At 39.2% G+C, this 24,912-nt stretch overlaps 1 protein-coding gene across 1 annotated transcript in view; it reads right to left on the bottom strand.

Annotated features, from left to right (window-relative positions):
* Positions 1–24,912, bottom strand: part of LOC135206627 (GMP reductase 2-like) — a 58,124-nt gene that overhangs the window by 19,316 nt on the left and 13,896 nt on the right. The window contains exons 2-6 of the mRNA XM_064237967.1: positions 6,341–6,460; positions 6,023–6,181; positions 5,592–5,690; positions 1,625–1,813; positions 1,199–1,401 (exon numbers count right to left, since the gene is read on the bottom strand). Of these exons, the coding sequence (XP_064094037.1) occupies positions 1,199–1,401; positions 1,625–1,813; positions 5,592–5,690; positions 6,023–6,181; positions 6,341–6,460 (770 nt within the window). The remainder of the gene's footprint in view (positions 1–1,198; positions 1,402–1,624; positions 1,814–5,591; positions 5,691–6,022; positions 6,182–6,340; positions 6,461–24,912) is intronic.

Raw genomic sequence — 24,912 nt, 5'->3', positions numbered from 1 at the left:
GGTGCCAGTGATGTCTTACCTCAACAGTTTTCTTTCCCAGATAGTAAGTCATATGCATGCAAGTGTACGTGGAACACACACACATCCATTTTCATATAAATAGATATACTATACTATTTTATGGCTTAATCACAACAGATATTGAGCCATTGGCCACTGCCCTGATGAACTATACATTTCATCGTTGTGTAACATTAGACTTCTCTAAAAGAGGAAGGCAAAATGATAGAAAATATAATGGGAAGTAGAAATGGCAAGAAGGAATGACTGAAATGGATGACTCTTACATTTGTGACTGACATAACATGAGGTGTGCCCTGTTAACAAACTTTCAATATTAATACCATAGCAGAAAGGTGGCGACCACATGAGCAGAGCCAGTTATGGAAAAGGTCTTGGTCACTGATTAGATAACATTCCAAGCAATGATGGATAAATCTCACATATGTGATGCAGGTGATTACAGTAGATGCACATGCAGAACTGAAAATACAATGATAAACCCAGTGTTCTGTTTCAAAATCCCCAAGCATCATACTGCAATAGCCAGTCAAGTTTTGGTAAAGATATGAGACAAACAATTTATAGAAACATTAAAAGGAACCAGGAGTGCTCCGACAACTAATTTTTCTCTGTTTCACTCAGATACTAACCTTCTCTGTGTCCATAGCACTACATATTTGTGACAAATTTCAGATGAGTTTTTGAAGAGGACTGCGAGGGGAAGTTTGATGATTTGTGAAGATGAGAACCATTTACATGGGAATGGGTATTGGGCGGAGAACGAAAGATGACTGGTGAAAGGGGTTTAATGTTTTTGTAATGGGAAGGACAGACTCCTGTTAGATAAATGAGACAGGAAATGGCAGACGTAGCACTGTCAACTACAGCAAAAATCTAATCTGGTAAGAAACTTGAAGTGATGAATCAATCGAGTAAAATGAAATCACACGCAGGTAGTTTGCCTAAAAGATATCCAGAGCAATGACAAAATATTCCCTAAACTGAGAGGTAACCAAATACGAGTAAGGCTGTCCAGATCAGCAGTTGATTTTGTCTTTCAGAAACTCTACTGGTGATCTGAGTAACCTGGTTTTTTTGCCTTACTTAGTTGACACTAGAAAACTAACATTCACCCCTTATTTGTAAAGTTTGAGAAAAATATAATTATGCTATAAAACTTCACTTCTAGTTTTACCTGTATTCAGCTACACCTCCTGAATACTTCTGCATTGCCGTGGCTGAAGACATTCCATAAAACTGCTTCATTTTCTTTCCATTTCGTTCAATTATCTCGCCACCAGACTGGTCGTGTCCAGCAAGCATTCCACCCATCATGACAAAATCTGCTCCAGCACCAAAAGCTTTTGCAATATCTCCAGGGCATGTGCAACCACCATCCTGCAAGTAGGTTAACGATCTTAAATATAAAAACTTTCATTACCAATCCATAAAAATACAAATGACTTAATTCTGCAAATCACAGACTACTTGTGAGTTAAACAAGCTTAATATTACTATTTAGAAACTTATGTATGCTTTTACAGTCTTATAAAAGTTAAATTGCAATATTTAATCATTTGTGTACAATTTTGTTTCATATTTGTGAGAAAGATGAACTTACAGATATAATATGGCCACCAAGTCCATGAGCAGCATCTGCGCACTCAATCACAGCAGACAACTGTGGATAACCAACACCTGCTTTCTTGCGGGTGGTACAAACTGATCCAGGACCAATACCAACTTTGATAATGTCTGCACCAGAGAGAATAAGCTCTTCAACCATCTCTCCTGTCACAACATTTCCAGCCTGAAAGAAACACAATGTAAATGCAAAATGAATAACAACTTGTTTAATTGTTTTAAATAAAACTTGTATCATCTCAAACCAATCACTTCTGCATTGTTTATTTGTGACTGCACATTTTTCAGACTTTCCCGATAAGGAAGAGAAGAAAAGTAGAACTGCTAATTACTGGTGTATGATGCATGCAGGACTGGTTCCTGAGGTCTCCCTTAGGAAAACTGAATCACTGATATGTGCAGTCAACCTGATCGTAGCTTGCAATTTTTTCTGATATTGCTTTCTTCATCAACTAACTTTGTTAACCTTTTACCTTTTCAATACAGTATTTAATTCTTAAATATCTCTTATGAATGCTTTGGTAAGGACATGCTCAAAGGATTACTAGTATATTTAAATTACTGATATTACTGTTTTTAGAGCAGCTTGGTATTTCATGTGACTTTTTGAATCATGTTTAGTATTTTTTAAAATACTAACTTACATAATTTTTGCTAGAGCATAAGTCCTGTTCATTTGCTTTTACCTGATTATTGGTGAAATACATCTAAGCAGCTGGTCGTTTTCTCTCTTGTGGTAGGGTCTGACTTATTACTCGTAATAAAGTTTTAAAAACTATAGTAAGTATTTGATTGTTTATGTGGTGAAAAGTTTGATGGTGCTTTTTTGTGCTAGTGAATTTGTTTAATTGTTGGGTCAGTTTTGTCCTTTTGTTCTCTTTATAAATGACTTGAGTTATTGCCATTACTTTTAATTTTATTTTGATACGTGTGCACACTTCGTTCTGCCATACAGTGGCATGTTGGAATGTTAGGAAGGGAGGCGCTACCTCCAACCAAGTCAAATCTTCCAGGGAATCATCATGGTTGCAGTCTTACTCTCTGGACGAAACCTCTTACTGGTGCACGAGGAGGCTCTAACCTTCGCCAAAGACGACTGTGAGCTTGCCAGGTTTGGTAACGATATAGAAGAGGTTTTAGTAAAGAGCTATGACGACCACTTACTCCAACAAGACGAAGCCTCTTGCAGAAAGATGCACAATTTTGTAATATATTTGGAACTGGAAGGCAGCACAAGCTTCAGAAGATCAGCTCTGGTTTCACAACAAAGCAAGACTTCAAGCCCCAAGGTGTTTTACTAAAAGTTCTCCCCATTTTGTCAACTTCACTACTGAGATTTTTCAGGACTTCAACCAATTAGTTTGGAAGGTTTTGAAGCCCAGATAAAACAAACCCAATGATGAATGCACAGACGTTCTCTTTGCCTGATAATTTTGCAGTAGGCAGTCCCCAGGTTACGATGGGGGTTCCATTCTTGAGACGCGTTGTAAGCCGAAAATTGTCATAAGCCGGAACATTGTCAAAAATCCTAAGAAAACGTTACTTTTAATGCTTTGGGTGCATTAAAAACTATGTAAACTACAATCTTATTGCATTTTTCATAAAAAAAACCCTTAAAGTATTGATTAATTTGCATTTTTCATCAAAAAAACTGTAAAATGTTGATTAATTTGCATTTTTGAAGTCATATTTCTTCTGCCAGATTAGTGTTGTAGGCTTCGTATCCCTGGAACATGAGTCGTAAACCTGGCAATAATTTCTGATAAATATAATTGGAAAGTGTTGTAACCTCGGGATGTTGTAAGCCGGGGACTGCCGTACTGTGCACTACTGATGTCAAGCCAAACAGTCACTCTCTGGGATTGAGGTTCATACCATGATCTGTCCATAAAACCTTAACCTCGTGAGTTAATCTTGGGAAACTGTCTCCTTTGACAAATTTCAAGGGCAATACTGTTCATCATAAGTCTTCAAAGTGGGTCCTGGATGCTACAAGCACTCCTCTTGAGCATCTTGAAGTCACCAGTTAAGAAAATGCCAAATGCTTGGTTACTTAAGTGAAACCATCTATATTATATAATGATTTTGGCATTTCCAATCAAACCTAGTTCAAAAAAGACTGCACTCCTGCTAGTTCTTACCATTCCCAATTGAGTGATTGAGCTTTAAGCATTCTCATACATATATGCATGAATAAGGTTAATGTGGAGGTGGATCATATTGTCTCTATGTTAGCTTTTCAAAAAAGGTACACCTGAAATCCCAGGACAACTGGGATGGTATTCACCGTAATCTCATTGAACTACAGTAGAATATTTACAGAAGTGTGAATATTACTGTTCAAAAGATCATCTTAGCACTATCATCATGACGAGAATACCTTCTAAAGTCCTCAAGTTTTGCCTTAAGAGATAAGCTATGCTTTAATGCTGCATGTACATTCACCTACCATGAAAAACAACGGTTTATCATTTATGGAGGAACAATCGATCGGACTTTTTGAGATAATTTCAATGAACTTAGAAGTCAAGTTCAGGTTGTCTATGAGAGAAATGAGAGAATATAACGGAGTGAAAATCTATCATCTATTAGAGTGCTCTTGATGTGAGCGCAGAGGCACAGAGGGTTGGTCTAGATTTTAGTGCAGCCTTAGACCGTGTGAATCATGAAACACTTGTCTACAAGCTAAGATTAATAGGGACAGGTGGGTCTTTTATTATTAAAAAAGAATTTTAAGTATGACGAACCCAAAGGATTTGTGCCGATGTTCCAAAAGGCAGTGTTTTGGATCATTGCTATTTAGTATCTAAGCAAGGTGGAGAATAAACTGGTTGCATATGCCACTGATACTACTCTTCTAGCTATAGTTCCTTCTCCACACCTTAGGAGAGAGATCTGGCATGTATAGTATTCATTACTGGAGTAGCCATTGGGGCATGAAGCTTAACATTTCTAAGCTAGACAGTCAGTCAAGAACTTTTGCTTTTGCATCCAGTTTTACATTTTAACTGGTATGGTTTTAAATATCAATACCTCATTTTAAGATTTTAGTCGTAATTTTTTATAAGAAATTGGCTTAGGAGAAGCATATATGTAATGCTCCCTCTGTTCCTCCAAGAGTTGATATCCTGAAGAGATGTTTTTAAATGTTTCGTAATGAAGCTATTACATATATCCAAGTGATTTTAACTCTCTTCTCTTCTTGTTTGGAGTATGTTTCTCCTTTATGGTCTTCACGTGCAGATTCTCTTTCCAAACTCTTGAATCGAGCTCATCATTTTTGTTCCACAAAATGCACTGTAACATTCATCTTCCATACTCCCTTCTTTACCTGACCCAGCTGTTTCACCTCGCAAGATTAGGCATAATGATGCTGCAAGAAACATCGTCTTTTCTAGTATCAGGCTTAATGGTCTAGTACTCGGTTTTCTTATCTTGGCTGTAACCAAATTGTGGAATACTTTAACTAGTGCAATTGTGGAATCTTCCAGTCTCCAAATATTGAAGGAAGTAGCAGTCATTCCTGCTTGCATCTGATGTCTCCTGAATTCCATTGTTATGTTTTATCTTCCGTTTCCTCTATTTTATTCATCACATTTTGCTATAATTTGCCTCTCTATTTTGCCTGATTTCCCTGTGGAGGCCTCTTGGGCGGTTTCCAGTCAATTGACTTTGTCCATAAGGGCTTTCAGCTGAAGATTTCATGAAAGACAGATATAAAAGAATAAAGAGACTGTAGGTTGTGTGAAAAAAATGGGTTTGTATTGGAAACAAAGTACTGTACCCCCTTTATATACGAAGAATTATATAAAAAAAATAAACCTAGGTAAAAACAATGTAAAATAAAGGGGAAATAAAAAGGTACCTTATTAAAATAAAAGAAATTGTAAGAATCCACAACTGAACGTGAAAAATAATATCAATCATATGGTACTGGTACTTACCAAAATGGTGTGTTCAGGATAATTTTTGCGGACTTTCCTTACATATTCAACAAAGACCTCCGAGTAACCATTAGCAACATCCAAGCAAATGAATTTGATCTGAAAGAACGAGATAATGTAATGTAATATCAACATAAATATTGTTACTTTAACCATATAGGTGACATCCTATGTGTAGCTATACCAGAATGGTGACCACTTGAAGATATCCTTTTATTTACCTAAAACTTACACAGCGTAACTATCTAAAGCCCGGGATGCAGTGTTACCATGCGCGACCACCACAGGCGGATGGACAGATGGAAAAAAACAGAGTATAGTCACCGATTCCTGAATATTTGTTATCTGTACGTCTGGTGCTGCCTCTAACGGGTGCTTTTGTACAATATTTGTCTGCACAAGAGTAAATAAACATCAATCTATCTACTCACATTTGGAAGGGCAGAGAGAATTTGTTGAAGACGTTCCCAGTCTGATGCAGAAATACCGGAGGACGCCGCTACGAACTCCAATACATCTGGGTTGTTCTCTCCAAACTGTTTCCATTCATCAATGCTGTAATGTTTGTGCACGGTTGTGAAGCATTTATGCTGCAAGCAAAACAAAAGAAGTAACTACATTTAAGCACCAACAGAAAATATCTATTCATATCCTGAAAATATGTTTCTGGAACTCAGTTGTAGAAGACCCTGTTTTGAAGGGATCAGCAAAATGTTACCACTTTGTAGCGTCACTTGACCGCTGTTTACCTTTGCAAGGGTTTTTGCCATTTCAAAAGTTCCCACTGTGTCCATGTTGGCAGCAATCACTGGAATGCCAGTCCATGTCTGCTTTGAATTGCGGAATGTGATGGTTCGCTCCAATTCTACCTAAAACAAAGAAAATGACTTTGTAAATAATCTGTATATACTATGAATCAGGACAAAAGATAAAGACGTGACATGTTCGCCTACTTACTGGGACAAACTATATCGATATGATTCATGAAGATGCTGCTAAAAAATATGCACAATCAATAACTTCAGAAAGCAGAGGGCTTGGGCAGCATAGCAAGCAACCAAAGCACAACATTGTAACAAAGAATGTTACCTATTTAATATAGATTACAACTGCTTAAAAAAAAGTTGGTCGAAATATCCATATTCCAACTAAAATTGTCGTCAATGTGAGCGGTTTCCCATAAAATATGTGGTTCGTGAAAAAACCAATGTGCCAGTTGAAAGCAGTCCCGCCAAACAAACCCATTTTGTATGTTTCGTGCCTTCCAGCACAGGGATATTTTCAGACGCTTCTATTCCAGTACCTAGGATCCACACAACCCAACTTGACGTCCTTAAAGCATATATCTATCGTCATACATTTTTCGTTAACCGTGACCAATCCGAGCACACTTGAAAGCCTATGGACCCAAGACTTTATTACTGTATCTGAACTAAAACTCTCGAGGGCACCTAACCAATTGACATTCGAGATACGACATTGTGTTGTGTACCAATGAGGTCATACATGGCATTAACTTATAGTGATTGTGAATGATGGATTCGCAATTGAGAAAGACGACGAGATCTCTATCGTAGCCTGAAGTACAAGAGACTGGCTTCCAGTAGAGTCCATGCTTCTAACTGTCATTCAAAGCACATCACAAGAAAACTGCCCTCATTCTAGATACTATGCATATCCTATCAAACCACTTTTTTCCCAAACTTTGAACAGAAAATACTCATCTGATGACTTGTCTTTATTACGGATGCATCCGTGAGCCATTTTCGCACAACCTGACTCTCTCGTTGCTGTGGCGAGTCTGTCTGTCAAACTGATTGTCAGTGTCACCCTGCTTGACCGAAGTCGCCGAACCACCACCAAAAACGTATTCGGCTAACTACAGGACCAACAAAAAAAGAAAGGAAAGAAAAAACACAGACAGTCGCTAGTTAAGCTATTACACGCTTTTTCCTAACTAAACATAATTAACTTCCTTTCAGACAGTACGCATTTCCACAGACGTAGTACCAAAATGAGGAAAATAGAAGCAAAGATTCTCTACAATTGCGGTCAAGTCTATAACCTCTCTTGTCGAAATATCGGCCATAATCTAAATTTCTGGCTGGCGCTCTTCAGAAATAATGAAGTGGTAGCCGTTATGCCTCATGCCACTGGCATATCTAAAAACTTCAATTAGATGCAGTTGTTAATCAGACGGCCTTCATAACTGAAATATCATATAATTGAACTGTAGTATTCAACGTGGATGTGGTTTCTTATCTTTATAATTCCACTTAACTTTTCCGGTGGGAATAAAAGCCTTGGAAATCACATCAAAAGTGGACCAAATTCTTATGATGCCACGCCAAGGAACACTCATTTCCCTCTTCAATGATTCTACACCCTAAAAATTCTTTCCCATAGCTTTTTCTAGGCTAATGTGCTGGAAAAGTTCTCCGAGCCTCTGAGAAACCAATAGTTTCATCCTGACTATGAGTAGGGTGCTCTAAATCAGCAAAATGTACTTCGAGTTAATATATTACACGGAATCGCCAAACTGATCTCGATTTCGGCTAATTTGAGAACATATTGGCGACGTTTGAGGCATCAGTGACTGTAGTACCATATGAACGGCATATTTTTCAACATATACCGTGCATATGTTTCGTAACGTTCACAAGATTATATAAATCTACAAAACGGACTTAAAGGTAACAAGAATTCATCCAAGAAATATCTGATAAATTGTTACAAAGCGCCAGTTATTACGACTTGAATGATTTCGGTAACGTCATTTTCTGTTTGCCAGTTTCAAAAAAAGCTCAGGAAAGAATACTGAATGAAATGGTTTGGTCATGTCATGAAGAGAGAAGATGAACACTACGTATGTAAGAGGGTTGGGAACATGGAGGTGGAGGGCAGAAGAGGGAGGGGAAGCCCAAAAAGTCCAAACGGACTGTGGAAAGATAAATTATTGAATGGCATGAAGGAAAAGGGTCTAAGAGAACAAGATGTACAGAACAGAACAAGATGGAGAAGGCTGACTAGAAACAGCGACCCCATGTAGAAATGGGAAAAGCTGAAGGAAAAGCTGAAGGCAAAGAAGAAGATGATTTTCTATTCGTCAGTTTGAACCTCTTGTCTTCTACAGTCTGTATACACAGCTTCCGTCGGAAATGAATCTCTAAAAATAGGTAGTCAGTCAGGTAGAAGAAGAGTAACTGCTGTTTGTTTACATTCAGCACAACATATCCACCACATCCGAATACCTTCATAAAAATTTATATTGTAAGTTTCATAACGAAAAATATTGAATATAAGCGAGTAAAAAAATTTTGATATTTCTTATCGCAATTTCCGGCAAAACAGTGTCACAAGTTATCTGAAATGGGTATAAACACTACTGTTTGTCTCGCGAAGATTGATGTTATGGACGATTTCGATAAATGCCTCTACTGGTCGATAACTGGAAGTTCACAGGGAGGGATAGGCCTACATATCTTAACCCTCTCTCTTAACCATAAAGAGAGAGAGAGAGAGAGAGAAGAGAGAGAGAGAGAGAGAGAGAGAGAGAGAGCATGAAACGGAAACAGCCTTTAGCAGCTAAGTCTTGGTTTTAACTGAAAATGTTACGATGACACTGCTAAAGTGATTTTGCTCGTACGAATGTGTAGGCTATAGACTCAGTATTATTATTATTATTATTATTATTATTATTATTATTATATTAAGCATACCCGATATTAACCAAACAACGAAGGTGTAGGTGAGCAGGGTATACATTCGTATGCAAATACTGTATCAGTGAATTTGCCCCAATTCCTATTTTGTGAGCCTTGGGATCTGAACATTCGATGGGAATGCTGGAAACAAAGCGCAAGTACATAGGTCTAGGGTCAACTCGAAATTAACGTCACAGAATCAAACTGGCCTAACCATTTTTTAAAACCTGTATTCAAATCATGAATCTTTGTCCGGTTCCATAGAAGGTGAACTTTTGAATGATGGTGTACAATGAAAATGACGGTGTACAATGAATTTAAGAGCTTTCAGTCTGGCTACCATAAGAATTTTATTTCACAAATCGAGAGGATTTAATCCAAATCAATAATTCGCTCTAAGTAACTCTACCCAATTCTAAAATGAGTCAAAATGCTGTCTCGATAGAAATAAAAATAACCTATTCATTCCATTTGAGATAGACTGCTGCTCATTTCAGGGCTGCGTCTAATTGATTTCCATTGACAAACTCCTACTAAAGCTTCGGATGAGGATCGTATTTTGGAAATAGCTATTTGAAGCCACGGCCTAATTGGCAAAAATATGCAGTGATGTCTATGTGGATCATTAGGGCGCTTATCAGAGTGGCTCAAAGAAATTCAAAAGGGAACTTGGCTAAATTCAGAGGGATCGTAGATAGAGGCTCGTAAAGCGTCATGACTGAAGGCCCTCCCACTCAATGTGACTATACTCTGTTTTTTTTTATCTGTCCATCCGCCTGTGGTGTTTTTGTATGGTAACACTGCGTCCGGGTTTAGATAGTTACATTCAGCTTACATTCAACGATTATTATAATATCCTATTTCGAATATTAACGGTGTAATTCGCATACAGTAAATTATTAAAACACTTTTCAGTTGCAAATGTACACCCAGATATCCTTTTATTTACCTAAAACTTGCACATAGCGTAACTATCTAAAGCCCGGGACGCAGTGTTACCATACAAAAACACCACAGGCGGATGGACAGATGAAAAAAAAACAGTGTTTTTTTTATAGTATGACGTACTTGGCTAGACACCCAGTCCCATATACTTTATGAATAAAGAAACTCAGACCTTGGTAGTAGCTGTAACAATAGTATATTGTATAGAATATAATAAGGGAATGGGCCTCAAATGAGAATATTGATTGGGTGATACAGTTCCTTGGCGCAGTCCACGTTTCTTTTAACTTGAAATGTGCACCCGCCCTTAATTACACGATCTCTGTGAAAAGCATTGATGATACCCTGGAGCTTCAAGGATACGTCAAGTGTAGTTCAGATAGCCAGACCACTGAGCTCATTAACAGCTCTCCAAGGGCTGGCATGAAGGATTAGATACATATACGTTTGTTTGTTTATATGGTGTTTTTTTACGTTGCATGGAACCAGTGGTTATTCAGCAACGGGACCAACGGCTTTACGTGACTTCCGAACCACGTCGAGAGTGAACTTCTATCACCAGAAATACACATCTCTAACCCCTCAGTGGAATGCTTGAGAATCGAACTCGCGGCCACCGAGGTGGCAAGCCAACACCATACCGAACACGCCACTGAGGCGCTTAGTTATATTTACGTGGAATGGAACCAATTGGTTGCCTAGCAACGGGACCTACAGCTTATTGTGGGATCCGAACCACATTATATCGAGAAATTCATTTCTAATATCAAGAAACAAATTCCTCTGTTTCCACGTTGGCAGAGCGGGGAATCGAAATCGAGAGTACCGAATCGGTAGGCGAGCAGTTAACGCTCGTCCAACGAGGAACTCGGATACCCAGGAGGTTACCACACGGTCGTAGGGCCTGTGACGATACAGACCAGTATTTAGCCAATAAATAAAAATGCATTATACAACACACACTGTATTTCTTATGCACACGACCATGTAAAGTATTGATAATGATATTAATCATAAAGATAACAATCACATTAATATTCATCAGTTATCATTATTCTTGTTACTAATATGATTATTGGTTATTATGCATACTTCGACATCAGGGAAGAGGATGATGAAATATGCATAAATACATATGCCGTATACATACACTTATATCGACAGATGTGGTACATACATAAATGCGCACACACAATACATAAATGAAATTTTATATAAATATATGCTATATCCATACATATGTTATGCAATACAAACTCCCTGGGTATCTGAACGATACTTGACGTATCCTTGAAACTCTAGGGTATCAATGGTTTTCACAGCGTGTGCAATTAAGGCTTGGTGCACATTTCAAGTTAAAAGAAACGCGAACTGCGCCGAGGAACTGTATCACACAATTAACACTCACATTTGAGGCCCATTCCTTTATTGTATTCTACTTAGGCGTTTGCGTGTGTGAAACAATACAAAAATTCCAAATGGACTACTGTTACCACTACTACCAAGGTCTGAGTCTTCTTCATTCATAAAGTATATGGGGGGCGGGGTGTCTAGGAAGTTATTCTTGCGTCATATTAGTGTCAATGAGTGGGAGGGCCTTCAGTCATGATGCTTTACGAACCTCTATCCACGAGTTTCCCTCTAAATTCCTTTGATTCACCCTGATAAGCGCCTTAATGATCAACATGAGACATCACAGCATATTTTTGCCAATAAAGCCGTGGCTTCAAAAAGGGATTTTGACGTAGGAAAAATCTATTTCTGGGCGAGGAAGCCGTGTCGCCCAGTGAAATATGTCTCCTTTAGCACTATTTCTAGTAAAATATTGCTATAATACCAGAGAACTGCTAAATTGGACATGTCAGAAGCCTTTGACTCGCTCACCTATATAAAAAGTGTCGGTATAAAACTGGGGCGAGTGTTAGACACTACCACAGCAACCCCTCCAATTAGCCTTTTCCTCATCAAAAGACCCAGCCCAGAAAAGCTATTTCCAAAGTACAGTCAATAGCCGATGCTTGGGTAAGATTTGATCAGCGAAAATCAATTATTAGACTCGGCCCTGAAATGCACAGTAGGTGATAAAGCTTAAAGCATCAAGATGTACCAAACCAAGGAAGTCTTGACACATTAGAAGTTCGTCGTTGGACGAGTGGTTTATGTGTCCGCCTACCAATTCGGTAGTCGCGAGTTCAACTCCCCACTCTGCCAACGTGGGATCGGAGGAATTTATTACAATCTGGTGATTAGAAATTCATTTCTCGATATAATAAGCCACGTCAAAATATCTAATCCTTCGGGCCAGCCCTAGGGGAGTTATTATCAGCTCAGTGGTCTGGTTAAAATAATATATATTTAACTTTACAAAGTAGAAATAACAGGGCGTTATGAACATACATACATTACACACGAAGGTTTATAAAGCCCTTGGTACAGACCACAATCCAGAAAATAAAAGGAACGAATCCATCACCTCCTCCTTTTGGTGAAGTGGACAGGAAACATCGGCTTCAAACCTTTGGACGAAACTCAATGGCAGGCGGAGCGGAACATCATTGACTGCCGTTAACTGAATCAGAGGAGGGAAGAGGATTCACTCTCTGCAGGGTATTAACAAAAGGTAATCGAATCCGTTTTCTTTAGCGTTATTAATTTTTTTTGTCTGCCCGATGAGGCCGGGAATACTTCCCAAGGGGTGACTAAACATTATCTTCATTGGCCCAATTACAGAGAGAGAGAGAGAGAGAGAGAGAGAGAGAGAGAGAGAGAGAGAGAGAGAGAGAGAGAGTTTCAGTACATCTAAATTGCCCTAGACGGTAGAGGTGAATGAGCAAGAAATAATACATAACCATGTCAGAAGACCGTACCGGTTATCATGTGTCTCTAACGTGCAACAGAATAAGGAAAAATGAAAATCTTGGATTGAAGCAGCTCTCAAATTCATTACTTTTCTCATACTCCGATGTCCTGTGATTGTATGCTATAGTTCGACAGATCTAAACCGAGAGATTGTTTTCTTCTTTGCGTTAGAACCCTGCTGCTTCATCTACCAGTATCCATACCTTACTTTATAACACATGTATCAATAAATCGGTAGTTTAAAGTTTTTAGCATGTTTTGCCGAACTTAAGCGTTCATATTGTGATTATATTGTTATTTGTAAATAAAATAAGATATCGCATTTATAAACGTGACAGCTGTTTCGAAAGCCTTTGACGGCCGATATGCAGGTGGGTCAAGTCTATTAAACCATGAAGTTTAAAGGAATTATCTCTTAAGCTCCCCTTTGGATAATCCCCACCGCCCGGTCTAGCTGAGAACTCTAGCGCCAAAATGAAGACTCCTTCCTTTAGGTTACCGAGAATAATAGTCAGTAGGGAAATTAATCCATTCCTACAGAAAGCACGCTGTGAAACGGGCAAATGCAGTTAAGCATTCCGAAAACTTGCTTTGAAACAGGCGATGCTGCAAAGGATGTCTGTTACTGAACTATGATCACCTGACGACGAAGATTCTTCGTAATGTACATTTTGTATAGAATTATATTATAGAATCATATGATTACAATTCCTGTGATAATTATAGTAGATAAATTATTTCTCTCCCAATGATGAGTTTATGTGCAACAACCTTATAAAAATTAAAAATTGTTACACGCATTAGATTTGAGTTATAACACGGTCCAGACCGTGAGTGAAAAAGGAAATGAAATTTAAGTAAATCATAACTTGATAAATGAAAATGAGGGGGAAACCTAAAATGAAGAGCAATGAAATGCAAAATATTACAAACTTGTTTAGGAAATGGATAGTATGGCAGACGGAAAATTCAAATAATAAAAAAGAATGAATAGAAGTAATCTGCTGGCAAGATTATATGAAAATGTCATAAGACATACAACTGAATGGTAATTACCGATTATTATTACTTTTAATGAAAATGATCATCAAATAAAATATGTAATATAATATGCAAAATTTAAGCGTATAATTCATAACAAATATAACAATAAATAGTCTCAAAAGTAATAACCAAATATAATGGGGATCGAGTTTACGGATTAGGATTTATACGGTCAGTTTCGTTAGGTACTGTCCCAAATATTTCCTCGCTGGGAGATGGCTGAGGATGGATGGATGGATGTATGATATTTAGGGCAGAAGCCCAGGCACTGGGGCCAAGAAGGCCATTCAGCGTGAGAGATGGCTGAGGACTTAAGAAGGGGACGATTTAAAGGTTAAGGAAGAACTGGGAACAGGGTTTTTCTAAAGGAAGTAAAGAATCGATCAATTTAGATCTGTCGAACTAAAACTAAAAGGTTTCGTTTTGTCAGCTAACGTCACTGTCTTCTTACTATAATGATTGAAAAACAGACGGACATAACGTCCGTCTGTCATTCAATCATGGCCAACAGTCTGGTCCGATGGGCATGAAACTTGGGAGGGTTATAGTGGGGACCCCTAAGAAGGTTTATAATGGGGTTCCATCCTACCCCCTCCGAAGGGGGTGGGGGTGAGAAGGGATTCCCTGAAACGGGGCTGGTTCTGCCTGTAGACTTAAGTTACTTTACGAATTTATCAAACACAAGTTAAAAAACACTAGCGAGTTGCTTATATGAAGTAGCAGATGAATATGCTTTCAGTAAGGATTAGTAAATTGCTAGTAAAATAATAATAATAAAAAGAATGGACATTCAGCTGTGTTGAGGTCATAAGGTGATTCCTCAATCTCACGAATGAGTTATTTTTTCTCTATCGTGGCACCGGTGATTTATAAACAAGCTGTTCGAAGCTCGGAGAGCTTGTTACTATAAACTGGGCCCTCCCCCCCACCCCCATGCCCTCTTAACTTCTCGAATTATTCGAGATTTTTCGGAAAAAAGCGTATCCAAAAATCCACTATTTGAGAAAATTTTCGGAAACGATTATATCACTACAAAGCGTATATATTCAAAAATCCACTACGTGAGAAAAAATCTTCTCCCAATAAGAAACTGAAGAGAACCGACCGAACGATGACGTCGTACTATAGACGTCGATCAGAATTGTTTGTTTGTTTGTATGGTGTTTTTACGCTGCATGGAACCATTGGTTATTCAGCAACGGGACCAACGGCTTTACGTGACTTCCGAACCACGTCGAGAGTGAATTTCTATCACCAGAAATACACATCTCTCACCCCTCAATGGAACGCCCGAGAATCGAACTAGCAGCCACCGAGACGGCAGGCCAAGACAATACCGATCACGCCACTGAGGCGCTAGGACGCCGATCAGAAGGACCGTGAGTTGGGCCAGGCCTCGCGGAGAGCTGGGCTTTTCCGGAGAAAGTAGCATCAAAACGTTCTTAACTCAAGGTTTGTTTTCATTTATTTATTTATTTTTTTGCATTTTTCACACAGATCTTCCACAGCCTGAGAACATCAAGTCATAACGGAATATTGTTCACCTCCGCATAAGATACTGAAGTTGATGCTCATTCAGTGCCTCGGTTACATCGGATGCCAGCAGCCGTAAAGCAAACGTTCGGTGCTAGACGCACGATTATGACTAACTTTAACCTCAAATGGGATAAAATCTACTGAGGCTAGAGGGCTGCAATTTGGTATATTCGATGATTGGAAGGTGGGTGATCAACATACCAATTTGCAGCCCTCTAGCCTCAGTTGGTTTTGAGATCTGAGGGGGGAACAGAAAATTCCGGGCGGACAGACAAATAGCCATCTTAGTGTCTTTTACGGAAAACGAAAAACCGGACTAGCTGTAGTCCGTAATTATTAAACTGAATAAGAGGTTTCATGGCCGCCAAATTTAGGGACAGTCCTTCATCTATTCATATCTCTGACGCTGACGAATCTCACAAATGACAGATAATGTAATAGAAACAAATATTCTTCTCATATCTTACTATAACGGGCGTTATGTCTGTCTGTCCGTCTGTCATTCAATCACGGCCAAACGGCTGGTCCGATGGGCATGAAACTTGTCAGGGATATAGTGGGGATCCCTAAGATGGTTTATAATGGGGTTTCATCCTACCTCTCCCACCCGTCCAGCTCCGAAGGGGGTGGGGGTGAGAAGGGATTCCCTGAAACGGGGCTGCTTATGCCCGTAGATTTAGTTACTTTACGAATTTATCATACATAATTTCTCTATACATGTTTGCTAGTTTATGTAATAGTGGACAGAGACAATAGCTGGACCTATGCTCTTAAAAGGGGTTACTCGCGGGCTATAGATACCTTGACATTATTCATGCCAAGAAAAATTGCGACCTAACACAAACATACTCCCAAAGGACAAGAGGGTGGTTTAATATTATACCATATCACGTTACTCAAAACTGGCCAATGTGAATCTGTCATCATTTTCTTTTATGCTGTTAGTAGCAGTTGCACCCAAGGTGTCTAGAATACTGGTTGTACCAACACAAGGAAAATCGTCAACATACGAACGAAAATGTGGAACAGAAGGTACAAGTTGTCCCAGGAGTTTTAAAGATGTGAAATCTTGGAACAATTCAAGAAAAAAACTAAATATGTGTTACAAATGACCTAAACAACGCAGAGAAATTTATTCCAGAAAACCATAACCTGAATGCCTCCTTGTAGAAAGGCAGAAGATAAGTGATCGAGTCTGTTTGTCGTGAGGAATAATCAATATCTGTAAAACTAGAAAAAAAAATTGATGATGTATAAGTTGGGAAAATCGACTATGGTGGATAATCATTAAGGCCGCGTAGGGGGTTAGGGCCGTCAGTGGACCTCATGCGGTACACTGTAGGCATTCCTTAAGGTTCTTTGCAGCAACCACGTTCGTTCCTTTTACTGTACCTCCTTTCATTTTCTCTTTCTTCCATCTTACTCTCCACCCTCTCCCTTAACACTTGATTCATAGTGCAACTGCTTTGAGGTTTTCCTCCTGTTACACCTTTCAATCCTTTTCCTATCAATTTCCATTTCAGCTCTGAATGACCTCATAGGTCCCAGTGCTCGCCTTTTGGCCTAAAGTCTATATTCACAATCATTAAGGTCAGGCAGAAACTGCTCAACACTGAAATATCAAATGCCAAAAGGGGGCCGGGGGTGGGTGGGGGGTGTTAAAAAAAGGTCAACCCCCTTTCAGTTTGCCGAAAATCAATACCTATTTGTAGGCAAAATAGACGAGTCTCTGTTGTGCCCCGTTTCATTCCATTAATGTTCATGCAAGTTCGAATCATGACATATGTTCAAAATTCTTTACGGGCTGCTAAGAAGCAAGAACCCGTGCCAGTAAACAGCTGGCTTAATCTATCATCAAAATAGTCATTAAACGTATATGTCCATATGTGGGCGCATATCCCGCAAACAGAGCTATAATTCCGTCCCATGACATTTGGCCCAGCAGATATCTTGCTGATGTGACCCTCCCTCCCTCGACGATTAGGCCGAAGTCAAGGACGAACAATCAACATGTTTGCATGACAGGTTCCCCACTAAAGCCGCTTACATGGCAAATTAAGGCAATAAAAAATGGGTGGAAGCACAAATCTTGATGACGTCACCAGCCTCGGAGGCAAAACATCTGCACGGGACAGACGCTCAGCATTTTGGTGAAACAAGAGCAGACATCATTTGCGTTGATACATAACTGTAGCAGAAGTCTGCTTCACCCAATGCACTGCCCACGGATGGTGAAGAAGTTAGTTTGTTTTGCTAGTTTGTATGGTGTTTTAACGTCGCATTGAACCAGTGGTTATTCAGAAACGGGACCAACGGCTTTACGTGACTTCCGAACCACGTCGAGAGTGAACTTCTTTCACCAGAAATACGCATCTCTGTCCCTTCAATGGAATCGACGAAGAAGTGTTCATTAAGGATAAAACGAAGAACGTGTTCAGTCGCACTGTGAATTTGCTATTCAGGTTCGTGTGCGTCAGACAGCGAAAATAGAAGACGACGTAATAAGCGTTGCGGTGTAGCTACACCTTGGCCGATTTCGTAACGGAAAGGATGCATCACTAGGAAAGGATTTCGTGGCCTGACAGGAAAAGGAACCCTATCAATACTAGTTTTCTTCTCAGTCCACAGACATGAGTTGAGTTGAGCTGAATATAGAATTCAGGCCAAAGGCCGAGCACTGGGACCTACGAGGTCATTCAGTGCTGAAATGGAAGTTAATAATGAAAAGTTTTGCAAGGTGTAACAGGAGGAAAACCTCGAAGCAGTTGTACTATGAATCAAGTGTTAGGAGAGGGTAGAAAGATGGAAGAGAATATGAAAGTAGGTACAGTAAAAGGAACGAAAGTGGTTGCTGCAGCTAGGGGCCGAAGGCAGCACGCTGCAAAGAACCTTAAGTAATGCCTACAGCGCACTGCACGAGGTCCACTGACAGCACTACCCACCTACGGGGTCCACATGCATGACAAAAACAACAGTTCGGTTTTTCCTTCAGCGGTTTTATGCTGTTCAGTTCCTTTTGCCTAATAATACCAAGGTACATTATTGACCAAAGGTGCTTCATAGCTACACTTGGCGGAATAGATATAAAATACCGTATATGCAGAGTAATAACCTGGATATTCTCACAAGACACCCAGCCCAGCATTTCACTAAGCAGGCAATTTTCACTGTCAGTTGGCAGGAGTTTCGGCATTTCCTCAGATATTTCATTTTCCCTGGGTTATATACCACACGTACTGGCCCTTCCAGACTCAGGCCACATAAAGCTACCGATACGTCGGTTCCGTTGATAGTCACAACTCTCGAAGAAAAGTTTATAATATTTCATAATTCACTTGTTTACCTGAAGAGCATTACCTCTTCTTTACCTTCAGCTTTTCCCATTTCTAGATGGGGTCGCTGTTTCTAGTCAGCCTTCCCCATCTTCCTTTGTCCTTTACATCTTTTCTCTTAGACCCTTTTCCTTCAGGTCATTCAATAATTCATCTTTCCACCGTTTGAACTTTGGCCTTCCCCTCCTCCCTCTTCTGCCCTCCACCTCCATGTTCACAACCCTCTTACATATGCGTTCATCTTCTCTCCTCATGACATGACCAAACCATTTGATCTCAGCAACAACACGATAAGTTAAGATGGTCAAATCTGTATTATGAAGTCACGAACAGCCTACAAAGGAATGTGTGTGATATTAACTAAAGATAGGTATAACTACCTATAATGTCATTGGAATATTTGTAATACAGTTAGACAGACTTCAGTTACATTTATTTTGTATTCCATATGAATTCTTTTGGTATACCATAACTACCATATAGATGTAAACAATATTATTTTACTATGTACCTACTCAAATGTCTGACGCCAATGTGAGCAATAAATTGATTAAAAAAAAGAAGAACAGAAAGTCTGCAGGATAATGGTGGGAGAAACATATACTCTTGTAGTACATGTGTTGTGTTTTAACGTTGCATGGAACCAGTGGTTATTCAGCAACTGGACCAACGCCTTTACATGACTTCTATCACCAGAAATACACATCTCTCACCCCTCAATGGAATGGCCGAGAATCGAACTCGCGGCCGCCGAGGTGGCAGGCCAAGACCAAACCGATCACGCCACTGAGGCGTTTCCTGTAGTACGTGGAATTTGCGCAAATGACCAGAGATCAAATAAAAAAAATCATTAAGAAAGCTCACAGAATAAAGCTCATCAACCTAAAAAGTCGCAGGACATTAGATAATTGTGTCAGGAGTTGAGCCGAAACTTCAAAAGGCGACGAAGTCATTCAGGAAGATTTAGAACAACAAAAACTTGGCCACAAGACTTACTAGAATATGCTATTATGTGGTTCAAGTTCAGGTCTCCGCCACGGCACGACAACTTGTATCCTGTCATTCAAAGAAATTCTAGGATCGTGCTGCACAAATGTTATAGTACACGATGACTGCGTTTGATTCATGTATATACATACACACACACACACACACATATATACAGCATAAAAGGCCCATTGAAACACTCTGGTTTAAAGCTAAGGACTATATTTCGGTGGACTCACTTCCACCCTTGTCACTGCTTGATTAGGGTGGAAGTGAGTTCACCGAAATATAGTCCTTAGCTTTAAACCAGTGTTTTAATGGTCCTTTTATACTAGAGACGTATCCTGTTTTAACAGAAGAATTTATTTACACAGACGTACGTACGTACGTACGTGTGTGTGTGTGTGTGTGTGTAAGGAGAGAAAATTTATATAGAATTTACCGAGTCCTTTTGTTGCACCTCCTTGACCTGTGACTCGTACTGGATTTGAAGTGTCTCAAATTTCGTGTTTTCAGTGATGGCAATCTTTTTTTTTTCTTTCTTTCTTTTTTTACAAAGCGAGTGGAATGGATGACGACAAAAGAATCTTAACCTTTACTTCCGAGACAAGGGACTTCGTGGTCTGCAAAGTTCTTTCTACTTGGGAATGGATGGTACTTTTAAAAGTTTATTTCCAGATTCTGATCATACATGCCAATATCCATGGGAAAGTCTCCCCTAGTGCATTGTATTGCTACCTGACGAAACAGAAGCTACACAGGATGAAGCTTTAACAAAACTAAAAGATCTGTCGCCGAATCTCAACCCCAAAGAAGTGAGGGTCGCTTTCAAGGGAGCATTTTGTAGGAAAATCAGAAGCTTGAGACCGGATTTCCCTAGACCAAGTTGTCGGTCCACCAGACTTAGTAAGCATTCTGCAGTCTGTCAAATAGTGCATGGATAACAACAACAAGCACATTTGGAAGCGGAAGCAAACAACAAAGAGAGAACCCTAGTTCATAAGGGGTTAACATGCAACGGAAAGCTGCCAGCAAAGGGCGCTGTTCTTTCTACGTCGACATCGAAAGAACAATGAATAAATACTTCAGATTGAACGTGTCGCTTTTGTCTCCTATTGCGCAACATAAAAAAAAAAAAAACGGACAGTCTACCGCTGACCTGGGAATTAATCTGAGAGAGAGAGATAGAGAGAGATGACGGAGACGAAGAGAGGAGAAGAGATGAGAGAGAGGAGGGAGAAGAGAGCGTTTCATCGACCGCGTGGGGATAAGTCGTAGATTTACCAGACTTGCATAACTTTCTTGGAGAGAGAGAGAGAGAGAGAGAATGCAATGAGCGTTGATCGATGCATGGAGAGAGAGAGAGAGAGAGAGAGAGAGAGAGAGAGAGAGAGAGAGAGAGAATTAATCAAAGACTTTAAAGTGATTTTTCTCCCATGAAGGATGAAACACATAAGCTTTTCCTGATCTCTGCCACCGACACCCCTCCGCTCCCCCCCCCCTCCCCCACCCCCCCGCCCAACCCCCCCCCCCAATCAATTCATATAGAAGAAACGTTCAAGTTGAAATTGTGTCCAAAAACTTTCATTCAACTCTGCAAGGAGACTGGAATGATGCTGGAATGGGGTTTTGCCTAAAATACTGAGCATGGCATCAAGCTTAATCGAAAGCTTATCTACTGAATTCCAATAAAAATATTTTACCTTTCTTGATACAGATAGCTGGATGGTCCAGAGATGCATTTGGGGAAAGACAAATTAATAAAACATCCATGCACGACATTTAACAGATACATACATGCATTGTATATTATATATGTAAATAAATTCTTCTGTTAAAACAGGATACGTCTCATGTATAAAATGCCCATTAAAACTTACTCTGGTTTTCAAGTTAAGGACTATATTTCGTTGGGCTTGACTACTTGATAAGGGTGGGAGCGGTCCACCGAAATATAGTCCTTAGTATTTCACCAGTGTTTTTAATGGGGCGTTTTATACTTTATATATATATATATATATATATATATATATATATATATATATATATATATATATATTTATATATATATATTATATATATATATATATTATCATATATAATCTATATATATATATATATATATATATATATATATATATATATATATATATATATATATATATATATATATATATATATATATAGATATATATATATATAATGTTGTGTTCACTGAACAATAATACATCTTGGATGTCAGTCAATATGTACAGAAATGAGAAAATAATAAGTATGTTGCGTTTACTCAAATCCACCAACTGTCCACTGATACCTGTTCCTATAAGTCAAGGGCCAATAAATCAATCAGTGACGGGGCTAATAAGAAAAATATCGGTTCACAGATGTCTATAATGATAACATTCCAACATGTTGTATCTATGAAAGGTTTTGACATTTAGAATTTAATATTTTCCCAGTATTAACGAAAAATCCAACGTCTGATTTCACTGGTAAATTGAAATGGAGTTATTGTCTATTTATGAACCAAAACAGCAGCTCGTCCACGTAAAAACCCAACCAGCTCTGCGACAGAAGGAAGGTTTAGTTGTTTGTTTGTACGGTGTTTTTACGCTGCATGGAACCAGTGGTTATTCAGCAACGGGGACAGAAGGAAGGGGAGAGACACCATTATTCCATTGTAGCAAGACTGATATATCAAACCACGAATTAGTTAAACCAAATAGTCCCTTAACCATTCATTCTTTCCTATCGCAAAACGTTTATGTCTGAGGCGATAATCTTACTTGTTCTAAAGATTCAGCCTAAGTGAATTCTCTGTTTGCACAGAGGAGCGTTTGAGAGAGAGAGAGAGAGAGAGAGAGAGAGAGAGAGAGAGAGAACGTGCTACTGAATCTATCGTATGATTGCAGTAACTCTGGACACGCAACGCATGGCATTCAAGAAGCAAAGCATCCATAAAAGATCGTGATTTGAACCCTGAATTTTTCTTTCCCTTCATCAAACGTTGAGCTTCATCATTCATATTTCCAGTTTGTAACGAAAGAAGTAAAGCTTCATCTGCAATGAAATTAATCTTTTTAGACTACAGCACAAGAACTTGGACGCGACCAACTATCATCTACCGACCTTGAATCGTCATCGACCAACGCCTCACCAATTTCATTGTCAACAAAACCTTCAGAAGAATTAGAAGAAGAAGAAGAAGAAGAAGAAGAAGGAGAACAAACAACAACAACAACAACAAGGAAAGTAGTCCATTGATCACCATTTTCATTTCGGTGCAAGACCAAGATCCTGCCGTACGGCTACGCTCTAAATCTCCCTAGAATAAAGGGAGGTTTTCCGACCTTCCGAACGTTGGGTTTAACTCCTTACGCAGTTGCTAGCTGCTGTGACCTACTCTTCTTGTGCGGCTGGAGCGACCTCGTTCCTCCAGTGTTCGCTCAGTCCTCTGCTGATCAAGCTATAGATGGTACCCTACCAGTACGTCTTAGGGTGTCGGGATAGCATTAGCGATTCATGGGAATTGAAAGTTACGCCGTGAAGTAAAAGGAGCGACAGTAGTAGTAGTAGACTTAAGCATTCATTAGACGCAGAGGGGCGCTTGCATAAAATATATAGGACTGTGCACGAGTGTCCCTGCTTCTTAAACCTTCGCTGGAGAACTCTCAATTTAGTACTGAAATCAGACGTTAGCTTGATCAAGTGACACCAGAATTTCGCATATTCTTTCTTACACACTCACACACACACACACACACACAGAGAGAGAGAGAGAGAGAGAGAGAGAGAGAGAGAGAGAGAGAGAGAGAGAGACTGATGACAAGAAACATTTGTGAAAGGTAAAATGACATAAATAACAGAACTCTAAATAAAATGAAATGAATTGATTAAAATGGACTTCAAAATAAATACGAAGAAAAATACTTAAAGCAAATGAATGAAGTTCATATCTAACAGGTAAAGGTCATAGGAAAAGACGAGGAGATACAGAGATGAATTATATTTCTCAGAGAGAGAGAGAGAGAGAGAGAGAGAGAGAGAGAGAGAGAGAGAGCTGGTTCTGGAGTCAAATTGACGACCCTTTTGAGTGAGAAACTAGTAATATCAGGTATATAAATGACGTCATGCCATTCGGCGAACTTTGCCTAATTAGTTTCTGCGCATTACACAACAATCATTAGATATTTTAATCGAGTATACGATTAGGGCTGCTACACATCTGCGGAGGCAAACTGTTTGTAAAGCTCAAAATCTATTTCAGTACCAATACCCACTGACGTTGCTTTTTTGGATCCGAGGGCGGACAGAAAAAGTGTAGGGCGATGGACGGACAGGCGAAGCCGGCACGACAGTTTTCTTTTATAGAAAGGTAAAAGATACGAGAATCGTGGAGTAAACAAAGTAAGACATGCAAACACACTTTTACAGAAAACTTGAAAGATACGAGAATCCTTAAACTGTTTTTAAATACGAAAAAGGATTCGTTACTTTTAGATCTGAGTAATTTCAGCGTGATGAAAATCTCTCCGTCAGATATCAGTTACAGAATTCTTCGTGAAAAAAGCAATCAACAATTAACGGGCAAATGAGTCTCAACAAAAAATTAAGAACAGTATTGAGCAAAAACTTCAATAAATCTGAAAAAAAACTGAAGAGAGAGAGAGAGAGAGAGAGAGAGAGAGAGAGAGAGAGAGAGAGAGAGAGAGAGAGAGAGAGAGAGCTTTTTTACAGACCCTCACATCATCCTCTCGAGAGATGGGCAACACTTAACCGCAGAATTCATAGAATATTTTCTAATTCAGTCAATGTCACACAAGACCTGACTCCTGGTCAAGTCCAATAAACCTTTAAAAATAATTCCGATAAATCCTTGACCACCAGGATTTGAAGGATTTGAAGGACAGACTT

Source organism: Macrobrachium nipponense, chromosome 31 (assembly GCF_015104395.2).
Source record: "Macrobrachium nipponense isolate FS-2020 chromosome 31, ASM1510439v2, whole genome shotgun sequence".
Taxonomy (NCBI): Eukaryota; Metazoa; Arthropoda; class Malacostraca; order Decapoda; family Palaemonidae; genus Macrobrachium; species Macrobrachium nipponense.
Note: the sequence above shows the minus strand (reverse complement) of the source record. Positions and strands in the feature narration are given on the sequence as shown.